A 26,430-nucleotide genomic window follows, 5' to 3' on the forward strand; every position below is an offset into this window, starting at 1 on the left:
TACAAGAAATTTTATTTAACCAGGTTGTGAATTCTTTTTAAGATTTTCTTCTTGAATAGATGGTACTGCAAAAATTAGAAAAAGCCAAAATTATATATGTGAAATATTTTCAAAACAAACCTAAATGTTTATTATGCATAATTTAATTACATGTCTCACCCAACAGTGCAACAAACCAAGAGATTTCTTAAATTCTCCTTGGAGGTAGGATTCTCTGCTGAGAACCACTGCACTATTTCATGCTAATAACTACACTTCTGATCTCCGGCCTCCGACACACAACTATTTCTATATCTTGTATCTGGGATAAGTCTGAGGAGACAGACCAAGTGCTACACAACTTTCACACCACTTTTAAACTACACATCGAACCTTATCCATTCCCCCTTAGGACAAATTCCATCCTTTGTCACTTTGAATTCTAAGACCATCTTCTGCCCAAAAGCCACAGGTTACTTTATCTTGAGCCTAGAACTATTAGTATGACCAGATCTTTAGTTCTCGGTGTTCCAAGTTTTTTTTTTTTAATTAATTGTGTCTATTACTTATCTGGCTAAGTTTTCTAACAAGTGTACTTGTGCATTGAGGTCGACAGTGAAATATGAGATTTAATAGACTCAAGTAGACTAATATGGTTTTGCAAGTTAACTGGAGGGGAAAAAAAGGGAAATTTCTTCTAGATTGAGAACTAAGACTAATTAAAAGTAAGAACTAGTATAGGCAATAAAGCAGGACAATCTCTGAGATGTATTTTCTTCACAACAGAGAATAACAAAGGCATTCTTGAGACTAACTTGTCTAAATTACAAAATTTCTGGTACAAAATGGACTACAAATTACTCAACTGCATTTGTAGTCAAAAACACTAAAACACAGAAGGAAGAAAGTGAGTAAAAGAATAATTTTCAAGTACTTTTATATTAACATCATAGTTGATTAGATATTTTTCTGCATAAGTTAATTCCACATTACAACCAAAAATATATGTTAAGTGCCAACAACAGCTAGATTTCATTTTTTAATTTCTATGAATAAAAGTAAATAACTCTACAAAAATATTACGCTTCTTCCATCAATGTCCACCAACCTCTATAGTTTAAAATTTCCTTTGCTAACTTGTCTCCATCAAATGATCTTTTCTCTTGATTCTTGACCCTCTCCACAATTTCCCTATTCATTACATCCACCCCTCCCTCTTTCCCCCCATATTTGTGGCACTTTGAACCTAAATTTGAATTTTTCTTTTATTTTCTAAATTCGAATACTCGAAATTTTTTAAATAATAATAAAAAAAAGAATAGTGAAGCGTTCTTGTGCTTGGTATCAATTTCTAGAATTTGTAAATTTTCATATTTCAAAACATTCACCTGTAACTCAACCTCTGAAATACCTATTATATTTCTTATGAGTCATTTTAAAATAACTATTGTAATTCTTCATAGTTTATTTCGAATACATTTATTTTACTAGTGTGTCAAAATAGCACATCTGTTAATACACTGATTTCACTATACATGTATTTCATATCTAACATGCTAGGTATAAGAGCACTACAGCAAGAAATTTTATTCCAAAGCATTTGCGCAACATAACACTTTCTGCCATTACTACTACACTAGCAAATGGAGCGATACACTAAGAAATATCCTCTTGGTCAAGATTGGTTGAGTATATAGCGGTTAACAAATAGGTCATGGTAATTAATCATACTGTAATTGATGTTTGTCGAAGTATTTAAAATCATTTCCAGAATCTTCGGTATTGAAAACTCAAACCGACGTTTGAAATGTCAATACTGAATTGGAATAAAATGGAATTGGAGAATAACTTATATTCTCAAATTTCACATAAATAAGAAAAAGAAAGGTGTTTGCAATGACTTAGCACATTAATATACTTGCTTGTGTGCGTATAGCTCAGTGGTGATGCATTTGACTGCGAATCGAGAGATCTTTGAAATTGTGATAGATGTTATGACTACATATTGTGATGAAGTATTTGGCCATGATATCTTTACAACAAGTTTACAAAATGACTGAGTGCTGACCATGCTTCTTTCCTATTTCAACTGTCAGGTGAGAATTTCTAGTAATTTGAAAGTCAGTTGGTTTCTTGTGCATTTATTGTACTATTATTATTATTACCTGACACTTCCAGGGAGTCCAATGACTAATCGCGAGAGGACACTACGAGTACTTCGCTAAATACATCTCACCCTCTCCACTATTATTTGATTCTCCTACAACGACACTACTACCATTGACACCATCTCTACCGCCCATCATCACCAACAGTATCTTTGTCCGTAAATTGCATGTGTTCTGAAGCCGATCTGTCTGTACGCGGGATGAAAAACCCAAGTTTCTTGGAGAAAAAAATCCTGCTACCTCCATATGAGATCGGTTAACTCGCCTTCAATTGAAAGAGCCCATATAACGATTCCCCTTGTCACGACGAGAATCGAACCCAGGTCTTTCCCAATCGTTAAATAAATTTAATGACTGGAAGTCGAGAGATACCAAAATACGAGGGAAAAGATATATATATATATATTTATTTATTTATTTATTATTTGAGCGCACCACTACTTTCGTCTTCTTAGAAAACTTCATCGGGTGCAAATCCAACAGGTAATTAACTCCTACGTTCCAAAACCTAAAGATTCTTCGACAGAAGCAGTTTCAATTTATTATATTTCTGTTATCTCTGAACCCACTGGTAGAATTGTGAAGTATCACCTTAATCTCACATATTTTTCTATCAACAAAATTTCTTATCTGTTACCACCTACAAAAGACAAACTGTCACCTCAATATTTAGCTAGTATTTACTAGATCCCTTGGGAGTAATTTGACATACAACAGACATGTTGTTCTGTGGGAAAAAAGAATTAACGAACATCAGCGCTATGTTGAATGCACGAAACCTGAAAAGTCTAGCCTGACACAGCATAATATTGACACTAAACACAGTATCCTGTGGGATGAAGCTCATCTTATCCATAAAAGCAGTTTTAAATATGAGCACTTTTCAAAGAAGTTGTGAAGCCCTTTTACATCAACCTAACCTGAATCGGAATGATTGCCTCTCTCTCTCTCTTCCCCCACAAAAGTTCAGGAGATTCTCATCTTACATAAACATCAAAAATAGCTTTAATATTTATTAATATTAATTTCTAGAAAGTGGCAATTGTTTTTAATTGGTAAGCCAACTATTGTATGTATATACCATGCATTCCTGTTCTTTGATTTGCTTGTAGTGTCCACACAGTGATGATGTACGAAATTAAAGTTTATTACTTTAATGAAAGTACAATTTCGTACATCATCACTTTAGTGCAGTAAAAGGCACCAAAAGTTCATAACAACTGAGCGTCAATAAATAAAATGGAACGATAACATGTATACTGAAGTTTGGAACAAGAAGGCTTGTCCTGCTGAAGAGAAACATCTCGATGTTGGAGATGAGTTAGCTTCTGAAATCAAGATTAAAACACATTATAGACGACGTGTTCTCCCAAGATATGATAACAGTGAATTCAGAAGAATGACTATGATGGCAACATCTGATAAATAGGTTGCACAGAAGGAATAGATATTGTTTTTGGAAGTGTAGAGCGAGTTTGAGAGAAAAAAAAAGTGACTTATAAGAGAAACAGCCTGCACTTGAATGTATTTGGTATTAGGAGTCTGGAGAAATTATTTATTGATATGACATCTAATACAGAGAGTCAGGAAACAAGATAATGATGGAAGAAATGCTGAGAACTTACAGGTAAGATAAACTAAATTAATGATACAAAAACACTTAATCATGGAGTGATTATGATGAAAGGATAAATGTGTGTTCATCCAGTTCTAACCTATTAAGAAAGTGTATATACATCTGTATAACTGAAGCATTAGATATGAAGGGGATCTGAAAGTTGTTCAATTTGGCCATGCTGACTACCGAGAAGAGTAGATAAACAAGCCTAGAAGTAACTTATGTATACACGTCAAGAGTCTGGAAAAAAAAGGTAGAGTTCATTGCCTTGGTGCATCAGAGCGTGGACATTAGTCTCTCAGAAGCAATAATTGGCATTGACTATAAAGAGAACAGTATTTTTAGGAAGAATAGTCAAGATAGGAGAGGAAGGGATGTGCTGCTGATGGTGTTACTCACATACATTTTATAATATAGTGACAGCAGAATTAGATAATGGAAATGGCTATGCCATGACACTGATGGACTTTGCAAAGGCATCTGACAGAATGCCATGGAAAACTATTACAAAAGTTGGAGCAAATGGGAATATGGATATGCTGACGTGGATAGGGGAGTAGCTGACAGACACTAGAGAGAACTTTTTTTTTTTTTTAACGATGGAATGGAATCTAGAAGAATGATGGGTAACTAATGGAGTGTCCCAGGGTTATGTGCTAGAGCCACTTCTCTTTAATTTGTATACTAATGATATAGGGAATGATTTTTTGGAGGGGGGGGGGGAATATTCAGTTATTTGTTGATGATGCAAAACTTCATCAGCTGGGGAGGGAAGGACTGATTAGCTGGCAGTTCTCCAAGTGTTGAAGTAGTTGACTGTTATATCCTTCTCCATTACTATGGAGAAAGACTAAATTGAGAGCAATAGGTCAATAGCTTGATGATAGGCATTTATCACCTTTTTTTTGGGGGGGGGGGACAGGAAAACTGGCTATATATGGTCTTGCTTCCATGCTGTAGGGGTGGATGCTAGCTGAGTACAATATACAGTATAGATAATGAACAACTTTTAGTTCAGAACAACATCTCTTGAGCATAATAGATTCGATTCCATCAGGACCAGCTGCCTTTCTGGTATCCAGGTTTTTTAAAATTCTTCTGATGTCTTTCCAGTGGAAGGTCACAGAAGATGTATTGAAGTATCAACCTATCACTATCTCTGGGGTGTTGGTGAAGATTTTTGAAAAGTACTTTGCAATGAAGAGAATGGGTTTAGTAAGGAAGGGTCGTGTTTGAAGAACTTGCACAAATTTTATAATAATGTTACAGTGCGAGTTAGACAAGAGGAATGAATATGCCATGTTACTTTTGGATGGATTTCTCTATGATGATTTTTGACTGACCAATAACAAAAAAGTGGTTTATGGGAGGGAGGATGCAAGATTTAAGATGACCAGTGGTGTGACCCAGGGATTTGTCCTTAACCCTTACATTAAACACGTGGGAAGGATCCGATAGATCACATACAGTTGCTTGTTGATGATGTAGAGATAGGCAAGATAATCAGGAATGCTACTGAAATGCATTACTTACAGAATGATATGAATAAGCTGGAATTGAGGGCATGGGGAAATGGTTGTCAATTCAATGTTAATGATGTAAAGTTATGCACTTTGGTGTAATGAGATATTAGAATGGCATATTACAGAAGAGTATGCTAGAAGAAACAGATCAGGCTAGAAATTTGGAGTTTTAGTAGTATGAAGCTGAAGTTCAAAGGCCATACAGCAAAAGTTGCAAACACAACTCAAAGGATAACTGCAATACTAAAACAAACACTGACATGTAAGGATAAGAAAGTTGTTTTGTCTTTCTACAAAGCCTTGATGCAATCTCATCTGGACTATGTACGGATCTGGTCTCCTAGTTGCCATTGCAGATACAGCAGAGACAGCGCAAGGAATAGTATTGAACTTATCAGGACTGTGGAATGTTGATTATGGCAGACTGAGAATTTGTGGACTACAGACACTAGAAAAAAAAAGGAGAAAGAGGGAATGACAAGTAGTGACCTACAAATTTCTGAAAGGGTTATATAACCAATAGACTGAATTTTTTTTTTTATCTTAAGGAGGGTGGGGAGAGGACGAAAGTGTCTCCATGGAAGTTGAGAATGAATGCTGTCAATAAAGGGGTGAGAGATCTTTCTCTCATGTAGTAGGGCATGACTGGAATGGATTGCCTCTAGTGGTTGTGAGTGCAGACAGCATGAATGAATTCAATGAATATGACACCTACATCAGCTATCATACCTATTCAAGAACAGCTATGACACCTGGTGTAGGCGATATGGTCCTTGTTCAATGAGCCACTAACTCTCTAGTAACAATTATATATATGTGTGCACACATGCACCCACACAAAATTTGAATGTGTGTTACATGTGTTGTCTTGGTCAGTTTTCCTGGCTGTAGGATGAAAACCCTGCCACCTTCGTGTGAGGTCAAATAACTCACCTTCAACTGAAAAGTTCTGATAATGGATCTTTGCATCTTAGATGGGATTTGAACCCAGGTCTTTCCTACCAAAGAGCTTCACTGACTGAGCTTATTATCAATTTTCTGATATGTATCCCCAAGGGGTTTTGTTCATGGTTACTACGACAGCACTACATGATTAAGTTTACATTATTATTAATCTACTCTCAACAATTTTCCTCCAAATCAGTCTATTACTTGTCAGCACTCCAATATTGTCATAATCTAACATTTCATGCTTCTAAGACAGGTTTGACTGAACCAATCTACCTAGACCTTGGTCTTCCTCTGGGTCTCCTTCCTGACATCAAACACCTGTTTTGCTAATCTTTCCTCGCCCATTCTATTTAAGTGGCCGTACCACCTTACATTAGTTCTACTGACATATTCTTGAATGCTAATAATGTCAAGTTCCTTTCTAATACCTTCATTTTTAATATGATTCTGCCACCGATGCTATCGATTCACTCCCCCCAATTTTTCTCAGAATCATCATATCTGTAGTCTCTAGTCTTTGATCAAGGAATTTATTTCTAACCAAACTCTCAGATCCATAACTTTAAACTGGTTTGAACACTGTCTTGTATATTGCTAGTTTGGTGTTCTGACTAATTTCTCTCTTATTCCGTATAAATATATTCAGCTGGCTACCCACCATATCAGCTTTGCTTATTCTATTGTCTATTTACAGATTTAACCTGCCATTTTCTCTAAAAACTATGCCTAAATAGCTGAAATATTTTACTTGTTCTATAGGATCTCCACTCAGGATGCAGCTGAAGTTTTCTATGCTCCTGCCTATTTTCATAGTTTTGGTCTTTTTATTACTGATTTTCATGACAAATTTGTTACAGCTGTTATTCAATTTTGTAAGTAAATCCTGAAGACTTACACTAGATGTTTAGGAGTATAACATCATCTGCATAAAGCAAAGAGCTAAGTTTGACATCTACAATTCTAATATCAGACTTGATGCCACTTTCTTTCATACTGCAATCCATATAGATTATGAATAAGAGTGGAGATATGTGCATCCTTGTCTTACTCCTGATTTTAATCACACCATCTTCCTGTATTTCTTCAATTCTAACTGCAGACTGACAACTTAAATATAGACTATGTATCGCTCTGTATAATGTTCCATTTACCCCATATAATTGTAGTGTTTTGAAAATCTTTTCTCTGGACACATTGTTCTGTGCCTTTTCCAGATCTACAAAACTTAAGCACAGATCCTTGTCATATTTGCATGATTTTTAACTATTTGTCTTAAGGTGAAAATCTGATCTTGATAACCTCTATTTGGCCTGAACCCAGCTTGTTCTTCTCCTCCAAAGTTTCTCTTCCACAATCATTCTCACCCCTTTTTTTCAAGTATACTTGCATAAATCTTACCTGGAACACTTAGTAGAGAAATTCCTCTGTAATTCTCACATTTAGCTTTATTCCATTTTATAGATGAGAGCTTTATTCCAATCATCAGGAATTTGACCTTCTGACCAGGCTTTCTGAATTATGCAGTGTAGCCACCGCAAAACTTTTATATCTCCATACTTAAACATTTCTGGTTAAATATCATCTACTCCAGCTGCCTTTCTACCTCAATTATTGATATGTACTACCCCTTTGCATTCCTCTTGAAAATTTACTAGTACGGTTCTGTCACTGCTTGGTTTGTTTAACAGTCTTTCAAAGTAATTACTCCAGACCTTATATTCAGTTTTCATGTCGCCTTTATCATATTTGATTCCTTTTATAGTACTCTTTTCTTCATTTCTAAGCTTTTTCAGTAACCTTCAGAACATTGTCACATTCCTGATATTTAAATTATATTCTTACCAAAGTCTTCCCATGACTTTTGTTTAGCTACTGTAACACACAGCTTTGCTGCATTTCATTTTTCTCTGTATGCTTTTAGGACATCTGTTGTTCTTATTTTTTATCCTTACAAACAACTACTACATACCTCCCTAGCTGAATCAATCAAAGTCTTCTTCAAAGTTTGCCAGTGAGACTCCAAGGTTTGGTTTTTGTTTTCTATTTGTTCCATTTTTGCTTCAATAATGTTTGTATAGTCAAGTCTACAATTTACCTGTAAAAGTTGCTCAAACTTTAATTCTTTTTAAAATTTTCTTACATACTGTTATTTTCAATGGAATATCTACATTTATCCTGCTTAATGCTAAGTAATGGTCACTTCCAATTTCAAATCCTCTACACACTCTTGTATCCTGAACCAACATGAAGAGACCACATCAACAATGACACAGTCAATGAGGCTTTTCTTATTTCTTGCATCTTCTCTCCATGTGAACTTATGCACATCTTTATGTTGAAACATGGCTGTTAGTAATGACTAGTCCCTGTTCTGAGCAGAAGTCCAGTAAATACTTACCATTATTATCAGCTTTGTCCTTTTCTCCAAATTTCCCAAAATGTTTCTATATGCTTGGTGGGATTCATTTCCTACTCTGTTGTTCAAATCCCCAACAAGGACCACTTTTTCCCATTTTCTTTGTTAGCTGCCTCTTCTAATGATTCAAAAAAATTCCTCCACTTCTTCCTTAGAAGAATAAACTTCAAATAAACTTCATTGTCCATTTCTCCATTTTGAAATTTACCCATGTAAATTTCAAAATGTTGAAATGGAAACCGCCTTCCAATCAAGAAGTTTATCTTCATGTTTGGTGTTGAATGCTATCGCTACTCCTTCCTTTTCTTAATCATTATTTCCTGAAAATAACATCCTATACTTATTTAGTAATATCTCACCTGTTTTTGTCTTCTTTGTCTCAATAATGCCAATTATATCTACATGATATTTTTACAATTCTTCTGCAAGTTCAATTTCCTTTCCATTATATCTCCTTATATTGATGGTGCCTTCTTCTGATGTTGGATTTATTCTCCTTATTCTAGATGTTGAGGTAGAGCTTGTTCCAATAGTCGACTTTTCACTCTTTGGTTGGTTCCCTGACAAAAACAGCAGGGTCCTTATTTAACTGGGCGAAGACCCAGCAGGCATGAAATCTCATCATGTTGCACCATTATGTATGCGTTTGTGGTTTAAGTCAATAGAGAATACAATTTGGTCAGCTAAGTACCAAAGTGCCAGCCGATCCCTCATTCATTCAATACCCAGTAGATACCTATTAATGGAATGCACCATGTGAATCAGAACTTGGGTAGGTCTGGTTGGCTGAATGGTTAGCGTATCTGCTCTCCAGCCAAAAGGCTGTGGGTTCGAATCAATTCTTTGGAAGAATTGGAGGAATTTTAAATATGGATGTTTGTGATTGCCTATGAAAATACTAGTGGTGGTGGTGGTCAGTTGATGGCGTTAGTGTAGGTGATGATGGTAGTTGCAGTTCACTGAGTGGTGGAAATGGAGAGTTCTAGAGTAGGTGCCTTCCCTCGATGAGTCGTTGGATTCCTTGAAGGTGTCATGTAATAATAATAAAGCACTATCATCTTTAGACATTCACGGATGTCCATGCTGTGGGATTTTAACCAACAGTCTGTAGGTTGGAAAGAACCATTCAGCACAGGATGTACTTTAATAAGGATTAGCATGAAACTTAACTTCAGAAATAAGGGAACAAATCAGAGAAATAAAATTCAACTCACAGTATTAAGCTCTTTTATTTATAATTATCTTGTGCAAAATGATGCAAATTATTTGATGCATCCCAGACAAGCCCAGTTATTTTCGTCTGTTCACCCAAAGATTGTCGGAATAAGTGAGACATGGTTGGAAGAGGATGACATCCTGACAGGAATAGAGATGGAAAGGTATGATGTTTTTCGTGAGGATAGAAGGGGTAAAAAGGGTGGGGGAGTGCTATAGATGATAGAGAAAGAGTTGTGTCCATACAAAGTAGAGATGCAAGACAGAAATAGTACCAGTGGTTTTCAAGCAGTATGGTGTGAGATAGAGGTGAATGAAATCAAATACTTGGTGGGATGTTGTTATAGACCAGGTAATGTGGATGGTGGTGATAGTGAAATGTATAGTCAAATTAGCCAAGCAAATAAGAAAAAGGTGATTTTAATTATGGCAATATAGACTGGAATGATGAGATAGCAACTGGAAGTAAAGAAAATGAGTTTCTTGAGTTTATGAGGGATAACAATCTCTGTTACAGACAGTATGTAACAGAGAGCACACGAGAATTAAGGATCTTGGATTTGGTCATCTCATCAGAGGATGTAATTATAAATGAGGTGTCAAATCAATGCAGCTTAGGGGATTTTCAAAAACTATCTAGTAGATACAATGTCTAAATGTATTCCAAGGGTGAGAAGGTTAAATAAAGTAGGTGTGAGATGGATGAATAAAGATATTAAGCATGCGATACAGAGAAAAAGGGCATTGTGGAGGCAGCATAAGAGAAGTGGAAATAACCAATTTCATGAGGTCTACAAAGACAGGCAAGGAGGATGACTTGGTTGGTGAGAGTAGCTAAAGAGAGGTATGAACAGCAGTTAGCTAATGAAGCCAAAAAGAATCCTAGGGAGTTCTTTCGATATGTAGCCAGCAAAAGAAAGAATGATTACGGAAGGATGACATTGATTGGAGAAAATGGTATAAAGACAGCTGTTGCAGAATGTGTGGTGGAGATACTTAATGAGCAGTTTATAAAGATCTTTCAATCTTGTGAATGTGACTTCATGGAGGGATTGAGAGCAGTTGATGATGAAGAGGAGAGACTGACTGTAAGTGAGCAAGAGGTGTTTGGGGAGTTGAGTAAACTAGATGTAAATAAGGCTGTGGGACTTGATAATATATCACCACGTATTCTGAAGGAATGTGCCAGGGAGTTGACACCTGCCTTGACATATTTTTTTAATACGAGTCTTGCACTTGGTCAAGTTAATAAGGAGTGGAAGGAGGGCAAGATTGTACCACTTCATAAAGGAGGTGATCGAACTCAAGCATCAAACTATAGGCCTATCTCTGTGTCAGGTGTTGAGGTTAAGTTGTTGGAGAAGCTTGTGAGAACTAGGATCCAGAGTTGGGTTGACAACAATGGTATTATCTTTGATGGATAGCATGGATTTGCTAAAGGGAGGTCATGTTTAAGTAATCTACATACTTATTACAATAAAGTGACTGCTTCCTTGGACAGAGGAGAAGGATACACAGTAATATACTTGGATTTCGCAAAGGCTTTTGATCGAATACTTCATGATAAGTTGACAGTCAAACTAGAGTAAATTGGGTTGGATATTAGATTAGTGCATTGGATTGGAGACTGGCTATCTGATAGGTATCAACAAGTTGTGTATGGGTGTGCAATATCCAGACAAAGATTTGGATGGAGATATTCAGTTGTTTGCAGATGATGCAAAGTTGGGACGAACCATAAAGAGTAGTGAAGATGTTGTGGCTTTGCAAGAAGACTTGAATAAATTGAGTGATTGGGCACAGAAATGGGGATTAGAGTTCAATGCTGCAAAATCTAAGGTTTTAAAATTTGGAAAACAATGATGGAATGTAGAATTTATGCTTAGTGAGAATATATTTTTGGAGGTAGAGGAAATAAGAGATCTGGGGGTGATAGTGGATAAGGATCTAAAATTTAGGGGACACATCACCAAAATTGTGAAGACAACACAAAGGCTTCTGGGAATGATGTGGAGGACACTGACATGTAGAAGTAGGGAGATTCTTGTTCCATTGTATAAGGCTTTGATTAGGACACACATGGACTATTGTGCCCAGATTTGTTCACCGGGTTTTCAGAAGGATGAAGAGATGTTGGAAAGGGTCCAAAGGTGACTGACTAAGCTAGTTTCTGACCTCTGGAATGTCGAGTATGAGGAAAGATTGAGAAGATGTAATTTACAGAGTCTGATGGACAGGAGGAAGAGGGGAGATATGATAGAGACCTACAAGTTGGTAAGGGATTGTTATAGGATCAATGGTGGAGAAGTTCTACAGAGAATAGTGGGAGATCATGGGAGAACCAGAGGTCATCCCTGGAAACTGTATAAAGAGGGTGTGAGTAGGGGAGTGAGAGGCAGGTTTTTTTCGTGCAGAGTTGTGAATGATTCAAATGCCCTGCCTGAGAGTGTGGTGCCTGCAACTTGTTTGAGTGTGTTTAAGACACGGTATGATGAGATGTGTGTGTGATAAAAGGACCTCCCAGATGAGTCTTTGACTCCATGAGGTCTTGGGGTAATAATAATAATATACTTCTCCTAAATTAATTAATCAATTCTCTCATTACTACTCTGGCAACCCACTCTATTTGCATGCCAAAAGAAAAATCTAGTTTTCACTACTCCATGCTTACCATACTTTTGCTCAGCTTTTACAATATTGCCTCCTATTTGCTCCTGCCATTATCGTGCATAAAATTTACTATACTATTCTAACTGCTGTCTCTACCATATCATGACATTCCCATAATCTAACCTAATCATCAACAATACTGGTATTATCTTTATTTCTTCAAGCAAAAATTTCGACAAGATCAATATCAGAACTTGGGCAATAAAAAGCATTATCATCTTTAGACATTCATAGATGTCCACGCTGTGGGATTTGATTCCACAGTGTCTATAGGTTGGAAAGAACCAATAAGCCAATCAGGCCAGCATCCAAAAGCTATAACAAATAAAAGTTTCTGAAAATGAATTAAAAACTTTAAGACAACTCAAGAAAAACCAAATATCATAATAATCAGAGCTGTAATTTTAATATTACTGATTAGAATAACAAAAAAGATTCATAAATATCTATGTATATAGTAAAGTGTTAAGAAATCCTACTAATAACCTAGCTATTAGTTTATAAACTTCCACTCAGCCAACCAGGCCTTTTAGAAATAGGCCTGGTTGGCAAAGTAGTTAGTGTATCTGCTCTCCGACTAATGAGGTTGCTGCGGGTTTGAATCCTGCCATGGGCAAGGATGTCTGTGATTATCTTCAGGTGGTAGATGAATTTCATCACTAGTGTAAAACCACCACTTTGCTTATCTTACCTATCTTAAAAAAGTTTCATGTTTGTTCTCTAGAATAGGGTTCCTGGACTATAAAAAATAAATGTAAAATAATAATAATAAAATAAAAACTTTAATCAGTTCATGGAATGTACAAACAACCTTTTGTGAGCAGGAACCACATAAAATCATAATACCAGCTATGCCAATTACTTGGACATCTCATATTATTAAACAACTGGAATATACTACCATTCACAGTCACCTCATCCATATAATCTCACTAAAACATACATGACTAAATATCATATAATTAATATTACAACATTATCTCATCTATATATTAGTAAAATGTCTTTAAAGAATTAACTGGAAAATAAACAAAATTGGCTGTTCAAATTGCTAGACTTCAAGTGTTTTAAGTCTAAAATTTTTCTTTAAAACATTACAAGCATGGAGATGTTACAATTAGTTCAGCATCATTTATCAATACTACTATTAAGGATACCATTAAAAATTAAAAAAAATTCTATGGCATAGGAAAGCATACATAAGATGAGAACATCAATTAAGAGTTCCTCCTTGCCACTTCTTTTCACACAAAACAGAGCCTTCATAGCTCAGTCAATATTGATGAAGCTCTGGATGGACTTCAGTATCAATAATGTCCTTTGGTAGGGCCTGCATTCAAATCCTGTTTAGGATGTGAAGAACCTTTATCAGCGCTTTGAGTGTAAGTGAGTTAGCTGCTCTAATATGAAAGTGGCAGGGTTTTTCCTCTGCAACTTGTGCAAAATAGGCAAAACAGCTGCAAGAACACATACAATTGACAGACATAGAAAAGAATGCATACAGGATTAAATCATGTTAGAGGTTTAATGGAATATTAATAGCACTGAGGAAGGATTAAAACTAATTTTAATACTTCCAATATTTCGTCTCCATCACAGAGACATCTTCGGGGATTACAAACATTTTTTGTAATAACAACACACAAATAATCCCCAAAGATGTCTCTGTGACGGAGATGAAATATTGGAAGTATTAAAATTAGTTTTAATCCTTTCTCAGTGCTGTTAATATTCCATTAAACCTCTAACATGAATTCTTCACAGCACTTAAGCCTCAACACACGCATACAGGATTAACCACCTTATCATATGCAATAATCAGGTTTCTATGAAGCCAAGGTACTTGGCCTGTCAAAAAGAAAGATGGGGAAAGATGTAAAACAAAACTCTGAGTTCTGTTATGTTAACCTAATCCTCCCTCAGACATACAGATGATGTCTTTGCAAATCTGGCCTCAATATAGTAAACAATATATCTGACCATGCATTTTGTACTACAAACAAATCAGTCATTGCTGTCAACTTCAGCAACAATGAGAAACAAATTTGTATTTCTGTGAACAAAGAAGTAGGTGAGTCATTATTTCTGATGTGTAAATTTGAATGAGAGCTTAAAATTATACCATCCCTTGCCAGTCTCATGTGCTAAGTTGATAGCATTTTCTCTTCAATCATTAAATCATATGTTCAAATGCCACTGTGGTTATGGATGTTTGTGAACATATTTAGTAGATGAATAGATGAATGATGAAAATAGATGAATTTCATTACTCAGTGTGAGACCATCACTCTGTTTATTGGCAATCTAAAAGATTGAAAAACTTTCCTGTTTGATTAGAGCAGGATTTCCAAATTATTATCTGACCACAGTACTTATGTTTGATAGGCTTACCACCCTTCAGAGATGGGATTCACATAGTCTCTGGAATCAGTGTGTTGATATGATTATTGTAGTTCACATGAACCAATAGCATACATGACTAAATTATTTACTATTTAAAAATTCTACTTATGACTGAGTAATGTTCTCTATACAAGAAAAATTCTTGCTATAATATTGTTAACCTATTTGTCATTATCAGCATGCAAGTTAGGGGAAAGAAATTCAAACGTGAATGTAGAAAGTTCATCTAATTACAGACATAACATCCCAATGTTATGTATGCTTGTCTTTTACAAGATTTATATAACTGTCACTTTGACACATCCCAAAAAACTGGCAGAAACCAATTTTAAAAGTCTTCCATACTGTTTTCAATATGTATCAGTGTGTTGATATGATTACGGTAGTTCACGTGAACCAATAGCATACATGACTAAATTATTTACCATTTAAAAATTCTACTTATGACCGAGTAGTGTTCTCTATACAAGAAAAATTCAAGAACAACATATGTGTATGTCCGAATATGTGAACAAATAAAAATGACTAATTTTTGCATCTCTTATTATTGGGAATTTGTTCTTTAAATACCACAGACCATTCACTTTCTTATTTAAAATTATTTGAAACTTTAGCAAAATATTTCAAACCAAATTTAATATGAGGCAAACAACAGAATTAGAACACGAAACAATTTCTTCCTTGACACAAAACACTGTTGAAATGGCCATTTTATAGGATTTTTTTTAGTTCAATTATCCCAATTGCATAAAAAGCAACCATATTACTTAAAGCTCAAGAGCATGTGTCCATTAAAAGTAGCATCAATCTAGCATTCCTATAAATGCTCTACCTGTATTCATTGTGGTAATATATTTAAGGAACACAGCCATATTCTCATTGAATTCCTTCATATGTTACTGGAATATGGAGTTTATATAGCAGCATAACTTGCTAACTAGCTCTGATGAAAATATAAACACAATGCCTTTCATCAGGATCATTTCGTTGACCAGTGTTTCTATTAACATCACTGCAAAACACTAATTTCATTCATAAAAAAAAAAATCTAAATATCACATTAGGGTGTGCTGTTAAATAAAGTTTGGAAACCAACATCTTGAAGTGTAAAACCTTAACTGACTGTGTGATAATACTTAACTTCTGGTGAACAAGACATTTTCTTAATGAAACCATGGGTACTTGAACAAATACAAATATCCGTTCTGTATTCAGCACATAAAATTATGTTAAAATCATCTATTTTTGCCTAAAGGAAAATTTCAGCATTGTGCAATAAAAGCTTAGCAACTATTAGCCTGTCCATCAAGTGAGCAGCTGGGAAAAAATGTCCAGCACAACAAGGAAATGTGATGAGTGGCCAGATATATGAGTTAACATATTGATTTTCTGGATGACTTCTTAACTTACATCCACAGAATCCACACCAAAATAAAGTTTATTACTTATTTAAAAAAAAAAAAAACTTTCTGTATGGGAAGATAAGCTGTGCATACAATGTACAAATATATATAAGAGTAAGGCCTGCAATACATTTGTAGACTGGCTGCAGAGTGGACAGTCACACTCTACAACCAACTGGATGTGGGTTTCAATCTCACTGTCACACAGATGCTTAAAGGCTACTTTAAACTTTCTACCTTTGCTGGATAGGACTAACATTAAAAATCCATTCAAAGGAATTCCATATCTTGCAAGTTCAATGTGTTATAAGTGGAAAAATCTGAAGACTGCAAGCACTCTAATATAAGAACACCCAAACTGAGCAATCTCTCTGTCAATGTATCACATACAGCAAAAGAGGAAGTAGGCAATATTAGTGATACTCTGCAAAGCTTTGTCTGTAGGTCTTGTACAGATGAATACATTGAAAACTGCAATAATTTTAGCAACACCCAGTGGAAACAAGTGTATAACATATTACCTGCTGGAAACAGCAGGCAAAAGTAAACAGCCAGAGTAATTCTGAATGAAAGACAATGATAATTAACAGAGGATATAAGCTTGGATTTGGTCATCTCATCAGAGGATGTAATTATAAATGAAGTGTCAAATCATCCACCAATTGGTGAAAGTGACCATGAGGTGATTACCCGGGTGGTTTCCAGCAGTGCAAGGACCCCTGTGAAAAAAGGGTATACGTGGAACTACAAGGGGGGGGTGATTATGAAGAGCTCAGGAGACAGCTTGCGGGTGTAGAATTGGAAAACAGATCAATGCAGCTTGGGGAATTTTCAAAAACTATTTAGTAGATACAATGTCTAAATGTATTCCAAGGGTGAGAAGGTTAAATAAGGTAGGTGTGAGATGGATGAATAAAGAGATTAAGCATGCGATACAGAGAAAAAGGGCATTGTGGAGGCAGCATAAGAGAAGTGGAAATAACTAATTTCATGAGGTCTACAAAGACAGGCAAGGAGGATGACTTGGTTGGTGAGAGTAGCTAAAGAGAGGTATGAACAGCAGTTAGCTAATGAAGCCAAAGAGAATCCTAGGGAGTTCTTTCGATATGTAGCCAGCAAAAGAAAGAATGATTATGGAAGGATGACATTGATTGGAGGAAATGGTATAAAGACAGCTGTTGCAGAATGTGTGGTGGAGATACTTAATGAGCAGTTCATAAAGATCTTTCAATCTTGTGAATGTGACTTCATGGAGAGATTGAGAGCAGTTGATGATGGGGAGGAGAGACTGACTGTAAGTGAGCAAGAGGTGTTTTGAGAGTTGAGTAAACTAGATGTAAATAAGGCTGTGGGACTTGATAATATATCACCGCGTATTCTGAAGGAATGTGCCAGAGAGTTGACACCTACCTTGACATACTTTATTACTACGAGTCTTGCACTTGGTCAAGTTCCTAAAGAGTAGAAGAAGAGCAAGATTGTGCCACTTCATAAAGGAGATGATCGAACTCAAGCACCAAACTATAGGCCTATCTCTGTGTCAGGTGTTGTGGTTAAGTTGTTGGAGAAGCATGTGAGAACTAAGATCCAGAGTTGGGTTGACAACAATGGTATAATCTTTGATGGACAGCATGGATTTGCTAAAGGGAGGTCATGTTTTAATAATCTACTTACTTATTACAATAAAGTGACTGCTTCCTTGGACAGAGGAGAAGGATACACAATAATATACTTGGATTTCACAAAGGCTTTTGATAGAGTACCTCATGATAAGTTGACAGTCAAACTAGAGCAGATGGGGTTGGATATTAGATTAGTGCACTGGATTAGAGACTGGCTATCTGATAGGTATCAACAAGTTGTGTATGGGGGTGCGATATCCAGGAAAAGGAAAGTCACTAGTGGAGTGCCTCAGGGGTCTGTTTTAGGGCCATTACTATTTAACTTGTATATTAATGATATTGGCGAAGATTTGGATGGAGATATTCAGTTGTTTGCAGATGATGCAAAGTTGGGACGAACCATAAAGAGTAGTGAAGATGTTGTGGCCTTGCAAGAAGACTTGAATAAATTGAGTGATTGGACAAGCAAATGGGGATGTGAGTTCAATGTTGCAAAATGTAAGGTTTTAAAATTTGGAAAACAAAGATGGATGCAGAATTTATGCTTGGTAAGAATATATTGTTGGAGGTAGAGGAAATAAGAGATCTGGGGGTGATAGTGGATAAGGATCTAAAATTTAGGGGACACATTGCCAAAATTGTGAAGACAACACAAAGACTTCTGGGAATGATGCGGAGGACACTGACTTGTAGAAGTAGGGAGATTCTTGTTCCATTGTATAAGGCTTTGATTAGGCCACACATAGACTATTGTGCCCAGATTTGGTCAACGGGTTTTCAGAAGGATGAAGAGATGTTGGAAAGGGTCCAAAGGTGACTGACTAAGCTAGTTTCTGACCTCTGGAATGTTGAGTATGAGGAAAGATTGAGAAGATGTAATTTGCAGAGTCTGGTGGACAGGAGGAAGAGGGGAGATATGATAGAGACCTACAAGTTGGTAAGGGGTTGTTATAAGATCAATAGTGGAGAAGTTCTACAGAGAATAATGGGAGATCAGAGGAGAACCAGAAGTCATCCCTGGAAACTGTATAAAGAGGGTGTGAGAGGCAGGTTTTTTTTCGTGCAGGGTTGTGAATGATTGGAATGACTTGCCTGAGAGTGTGGTGTCTGCAAGGAGGTTTGAGTGTGTTTAAGACACGGTATGATGAGATGTGTGTGTGTGTGATAAAAGGACCTCCCAGATGACGCTTTGACTCCATGAGGTCTTGGGAAATAATAATAATAATAATAAATCAATTGTCTTTGCATGCAAGCTAACTATGGCTGAGGCTGTTTCAAAGAGAATAACTGCACCTAATACCTAAGCAGGTGTTATTATTATTATTATGTAATTCACTATCTGCAACTACATGTCTGTCTTTTACAGTAATTGCCCATGGAATGTCAATTTTATGAATCAAAATTCCTGCTAACCCACAATACACCTAAGTTGAAGGATGACGTCAAAAGTTTAGCACAGGATGAAAACAGCATCATTCTTTAAACTAGAAATATTAAAGAGCAGTTCAGAGAGCATGACAGTTTAATTTCACTAAGTCTTAGTCAGCACCATTTCTTGATCTAAACTCTATAAAATATTATTTTTCATTACAATTGTGATTTGCTGATTTCAACAATGAAAAAAACCCTACTACAAAATAAAACCATATAATTATCTTAATGAAATATTTATTATTATATCTTAATGAAACCCATCTGTCTGCAAACAGGTACATTATTATTACTCCAATTATTAAAAGATGGCCTAAATGGAATATATAAACCATAACCAAAACAAATTAGTAGAAACTTGTGTGCAATTAAAGAAAAGTCATCACTGATATCATCACATAAGAACAGTAAAATACTTAAAATGGAAATGGACAGACACTGGATGAGAAAACAAGATGATACATGAGATAAACTCACCACTTACTGGATACCTGGAGAGAGAAAGAGAAGTAGAGGTAGACAGCATACTAGTTGAACTTACTCTAACAGTAAGACCAACCTGGTCAAGAATAGCCCAAAATAGAACCAAATGTAATAACATGGGGGAAACCTTTGCCCAGCAGTAGGCTTCTACAAGCTGACAATAACATATATACAATTAACATCTAAAAGGCTATTTGCAAAATGACATTATGAAACCTCTCATTAATAACTTTATATTCTTAACTTTTACAAATAATTTTTTTATGCAGGACTGAAACATATTGCTTGGTTTTATTCCTGCTGCTTTTTAGTGTTGTTATGCAAAATGTGTAAGCACCTTATACTTTATTTTTCTGTCTGTCAGACTATATGCAAGTCATTCATCTTCCAATTCAAGACCACCATCATCCAGTTTACTGGAATCGGAAGTAGCTTGAAAAAGAGAAATGTTTGGTCACTAGTATAGAGAAAATCAATCAACATTAGCCCAACCATGGAAATTTTAAATGTAAAATAGATTTACAACTGTTTGTGGGTGAGGATGGGATTCACATTTAGAAAAAAAATTCAAGTCAAGTATACATATAAATAGCATTTTAAAAATGTTCAACTGATGAAACTTCTCTTGTATATCATTATTTCTAAATGAATAATTAAATGGAAAAACATACCATACAAATATAAACTGAATTAACATTGAGCCTGAATGTTGACTTAAACAGAAAAAAAAAAAAAAAAAAATTAAAATGTACTTATTACCAAATAAGATATGAGAGTGATTAACAAATTGTCAATAAAGTGAAATAAAACTGACCAAAAAAAAAAAAAAAAAAAAAAAAATACAAATGAAGTTTTGAAAAACACAAAAGAGTATAAAAAAATGTGGAAGGGTAAACATGCCAGTACACACACCTGCCACTTCCACAGAGCTAAGTTCAGTTTTCTGTAACTCCTATTTTATTTCTCCTGCCATAATTTTGTCACTATCCTTTAGCTGGAAGTCCTGGATTAAATATTGCATACACTTATGAACTTTTAAAGGTTTTTCAACTGCAGGAGGCAAGTGCATTATTTTGTGTTTGGCAGGCACGATTTGCATAATTTAGCAACACCCAGTGGAGAGAGTGTAAAACATATTACTTGCTGAAAACAATAAGGAAAAGTAAACAGCAAGAATAATTCTGAATGAAAGACAAAGATAATTAACAGAGGATGTCAACTGTCACATAGCACTGATATCATTAATATTCCTGAAGTAATTCCCTGTAAAACTAACTGATCAGAGCAATCTGCATTGCAAACCAAAGAAATTCTAAGTTAATGAAATTTAATGTTTTTTTTTTATTAATCTATACATTTCTATATTATTCCTAAAATATTGTAATGCAGAACTACTTGCAATTTCAGCTAGTTACATTTTCCTTAAAAAAGATTGGAAGAGCTAAAATTTGCTAGAACAAAAAGCAGGGTATATTCCCCTCTAAGAGATTATGTCTTTTATTTACTGGAGTATGCAACTTGAACTATGAGGAACATGGACTTCTAATCAATGATTTTACTACCACATGTAAGAATTTGGCTTTGTCAAAATAAGTAACCTTTTGATTGTTTAACTACTGCATAAATCAATACTCTGATATCTTCCAGAATCTCTCTTTTTTTTTTTGTGTTATTTTTTTTTTTATCTCTGTTAGGAATTATAAGAAAATAATGAGGATACAAATTTCATGCTGCAATATGCATCGTGTTGATTTCAGAATGCAGAGTTGGAATGCTGGTAGGGTGAGTGAAGGAGCTGCACTACAAGAAGCGGATTAATGGACACTGTTGTAAATGTAACGCTAAGGTTGCAGATATGATAAGGATATTAGCATATAAAGGAAGTGAGTGATTATATAAGACTGATAAATCCACATATTTGCCACTGCCTTTACACCTGGCTGCATTTTGTAGAAGGAATGGATGGAGAAACTGGAAAAGTTCCAGAGATAACTGAAATCAATATGAAAACTATGCAATGTTAGGTCGTAAGTTACATTAAAGAAATGTTAAATACAGTTTAATGAATATGACTGACACATTCAAGTTAGTGGGAGGCAATTTGATTGGATCTAAATATTTGCAAGGTATAGGGAAAGTAAAAACAATCATTTAAGTCATTCTTGCAGGATGCATTAAGTTATTGGCTGCATGCGCGTCAAAGGGGAGATTTATTGCAGGATGCATTAAGTTATTGGCTGCATGCGCGTCAAAGGGGAGATTTATTGCAGGATGGTGGAATAGAAAATGTTTTTCCTGAAGGTGTGGTGAATGCGATGACAACGAACGGTATGAGGCACATAATTGTACGAGAGATGAAATGAATCGCAGTTTTCTAGTCTCTCCAGAATTGGATCCTTACAGTCCACGTGTTTGTGAAATTAAAGTACTCAACTAGTCATTACTACTAACAAGACAATTGTCTAACTTTAAAAATCATAATTTATCTTTACTTTCTCATGATATTCAACGATGATTCTTTTAAGCAAACAGAAAAACATTTCGAAAGTCAGCTAACTGAACAGTTCAGCCATTCAGCAAATCGCTATGTGTAGAGGAGGTGAAAAGCATACTACCTTTTCGTAGTAATAAATACAATCACATTTACATAAATCGACTTAAAAAAAAAAAACATGTTAAGTTTGAGTGTTTAAGTTAAGTAGCGCATTTAAATTATTTTCGGACTCCCACAACACATATTAATAGTTACAAAAATAACTTATGAACGATACATAGTCTATCGTAAATCGCGTTACAAAGTTATTTGGGACACACCAACGTTTGGTGAAATAGTTTCAATCTAGGCATAACCTAATATCCTAATTAATGATTAATAGCAACAAAGTTTTCACCGTGGTAGTTAAACTCATTAACTGGGAGAATGATAAATATTTGTTTTGGTTTAACACGAAGACAATGTTTCTGCGTTAATCATTAATTACCGTAACAAATGCACCACTACCGATCCCAGCATTCCGTTCGTGAATGTGAATATTATGATTAAATTGCCCAAAGGAATATGTAGTTAACTGTCAACATACCTTTCCAGTGGCCTTTTTGTAGCGGGTGATCGCTAAGTCCATCAACTCTCGCACGAGAATGTCTCCCTTTCCACATGGCACCACAACACGAATATTGTCAAAATAAACGGTCACTTTCATTTTCAATATTAGCACAGAAATACAAGTGATTTTTTTTTCAGATCTTATTTCACCGTTGGTATAAACAAAAAACAAGAGAGCACATTTACCAATTTCGATGTCATCCGCTGTCGCGTCGGCCTTCTACAGTACTGCCAAACGTTAACTTATTTCAAGCTCACCTGTCGAAAAGTTCTCTTAACGACTTAATTATGAAATTTTGCCGCCGTCGTTTCTTCATTTTTATCTGTTTTCGTTTTTAACACATACTGGCCGTAAAAAAAGACGAAAAACTTGCAACAGTAGGAAAATTAGGCTTAACGCACTGAGACCGTTGAAAATGGACGGAATACCTGAATGATTTCACCGTTTGAAGAAAAAGCTACATTTAGGCTTCAAACCATATTTGTTTTTACGTGATTTCCTATACACATTTTTCGCCCATCGTCAACATTTCATTTCAGTGCAGGAAATGAAATCACCCATATTTTCTGGTACTCCACACGGGACGGGTAAAACTGTTACCAGGAACAGAAAACACAGAACATCACTCACCGCTAGTAACACAATCATTCCATTTGTTGAAGCTAAAGCAAAAGTACGAAGCCACGCTACATCCATGATTCCCTGATTGGTTGAACCTAAGAGCGTAACCTGATGAATACAGCCTATGGCAAGCGGAACAAAAACAGGTGGCGTGTTTCGGCGCAATATTCTAAATTTTGAAGCTGTGTATACCGCTGTACTGCTCTACGAAGCAGCCCAGAGTATTTAAGTTAATGCAGATAAGATTTTTGTAAGCTTTTAATCGTTCTTCTGTCCATGTCTGGTCCAGATTTATATAAACGCAAATCCTAAAATCGTATCTTTATCAGACAACAGATGGTTTAAAAATAATTAATAATAACAATCAAAAACTATATCATTCCTAAAATAATGTAGTGCAGAAATACTTGCAATTTCAGCTAGTTAACAATGCATTTATTCATTTAAAAAAAAAAGAAAATGTTTCCTTCTCAGTTTAGCACATGCATAGGTATCAATTAATACTGAGAAATTCATTTTTGAAGTGATGTCTTCCAAAAACACTCGCTTGTATACATCAGATTTGTAACATAACAATAGATTTTTACAAACATAAATTACTGCGGATATAGTGTCGATTATTTACACTTTAAATAAGTGTGAATAAGCAGAAATTATGAAAAATTGTTTTATGTTATTACGAGAATACGTATAAAACAATTAAAATGATTAAATTATTTTTCTGTGAAAATAATCTTCATTTGTGGCAATTCATATAAAAAATTAAAAGTTTTTTTTTTTTTTTTTTTTGTGCACACTTTAAATCCAAGCACCTTGTTCAAGTGCCCAGTCTCCAATTTATAAATCCCCGGATTTAGTGTGCATTTTTATGTGTACATGCAAATGTTATTAAGCTTAAATAGATAATAATTCCATGCTACTCTCGTTTAATTATTTATTTTTTTAATCGTTTATATGGTTTTTTCTATCGACATTCCACCTGCCATATTTGAATTTTTATATTATCCATTATTATGAACCACACTTTAGGAAAACTGCTATAAGCTTTCGTGGGTGGGATTCTCAAGTTATGGAGGGATTGATTCTTCTGAGCCTGGCCAAATGATGAAAACAGCGTCTGGATATCTCATCCAGAATCTTTGTTCGGTAGTATCTCTCATCAATAGCTGTTTATTCAAACCTTTCTATGTATAAATTAGCTAAGTGTAAAGAAATTGTCGTTCCCATGGCCAAGCCTCCATAACTTCATTGACTTCCTTAACAGTTTAAACCACGGAATCCAATTCACATCAGAAGTAGAAAAAGAAAGATTCATTTCCTTCCTGGCTGTTCTCATCTCATTTGAAGATCATATCAATCTTACTTTTGAAATACACAAAAACAAGCGAATTCAATGCAGGTCGGAATCTACAGGATTGTAGTTCCCACCAGCACACTGCACAGAAGTGAGGCATCATCAAAACTCTCATACAGTGAGCTATTACGATATCCACTAATGATAATAATAATAAACCAGTAATGATGATACGCTAACCACTTGGCCATCCAGGCTGGCCGAGTGGTTAGTGTATCCGCTCTCCAGCCAAAAGGGTGCGGGTTTCGAATCTTGCCATGGGCATGAATGTTTCTGATTGTCTGTGGAAATACTGGTGGTCGGCGGTAGATAGCGTTGGTGTAGTTGCGGTCAGTTGGTGGATTGGATGATGGAGACAGAGTTGTAGAGCAGGTGCCCTCCCTCGATGAGTCTTTGGACTCCCTGGAAGTGTCAAATAATAATAATAAGAATAAGAAATAACATTTGTTAAAGCGTCTCGAATGAAACATCTCATGCTCCAAGACAACAACTATAAAGGCGCGGCTTCCTCACCTTACATTAGAAATGTTACAGACAAAACAGCAAAAATCTTACAACAATATAACTTAAAAGTTGCCTTTCAACCGCTACGAAAAGAATCCGTGATGTTAAGATCGCCAAAACAACCTCATTTTCTTATGAAGAGACCAGCAGTGTTGCACAATCTTTTGTAATTGTGCCGTTTGTTATGTTGGACAGACAGGTCGGCCTGGAGAAATCCGTCAAAAAGAACATGTCAGAGATGCAGAGAAAAAAACGAGCATGTAAATCTCGATTAGCTTTTCACACCGCCAACGTAAAACATTAAGTTAATTGGCAACTCACTAAAATGTACAGAATTTAATAATTATGTACGTAAATGAAGGAGGAAAGCGTGATGATACAATGTACGACCCAATGTAATAAAATCCAAGGTTTGATCTTAAATCAACTCTCGGCAGCATACATAAAGGGTCTATATATTAATGAATTAGGCAATGAAACAAGCTGTATGCAATATCTTGTAACAGTGAACTGCACGTCTAGTATCTCGTTCCTACATTCAACATCTGTCGCATGTCGAGATGAATGAATTTAAAATATTATTATTACACGGACATCTTGTAACAGTGAACTGCACGTCTAGTATCTCGTTCCTACATTCAACATCTGTCGCATGTCGAGATGAATGAATTTAAAATATTATTATTACACGGACATCTTGTAACAGTGAACTGCACGTCTAGTATCTCGTTTCTACATTCAACATCTGTCGCATGTCGAGATGAATGAATTTAAAATATTATTATTACACGGACATCTCCATGGAGTCAGTAGACTCATCGTTGGACACCCAAACTATCCACACAATATCTATCATACCTTTTCTTAACTCATTGACAGACGAAGCACTCACAATTGAGTCAGCCAACGCATTCCATTCATTCTTCAAGCAAAAAATATAGTTCTCACACCTTTGTTAACCACAC

At 35.5% G+C, this 26,430-nt stretch overlaps 1 protein-coding gene across 4 annotated transcripts in view; it reads right to left on the reverse strand.

The window, feature by feature from the left end:
* Positions 1 to 23,606, reverse strand: part of baz (par-3 family cell polarity regulator) — a 503,422-nt gene extending 479,816 nt beyond the window's left edge. For all 4 annotated transcript variants that reach the window (XM_090412006.1, XM_090412010.1, XM_090412009.1 and 1 more), the window contains exon 1: positions 22,963 to 23,606. In XM_090412006.1, coding sequence (XP_090268132.1) covers positions 22,963 to 23,082 — 120 coding nt within the window. In that variant the 5' untranslated portion in view covers positions 23,083 to 23,606. The remainder of the gene's footprint in view (positions 1 to 22,962) is intronic.
* Between the last annotated feature and the right edge of the window lie 2,824 nt (positions 23,607 to 26,430).

The sequence above is a fragment of the Typopeltis vanoorti genome, chromosome 22 (assembly GCF_054136105.1).
Source record: "Typopeltis vanoorti isolate ZY-2024b chromosome 22, IOZ_Tvanoo_1.0, whole genome shotgun sequence".
NCBI lineage: Eukaryota > Metazoa > Arthropoda > Arachnida > Uropygi > Thelyphonidae > Typopeltis > Typopeltis vanoorti.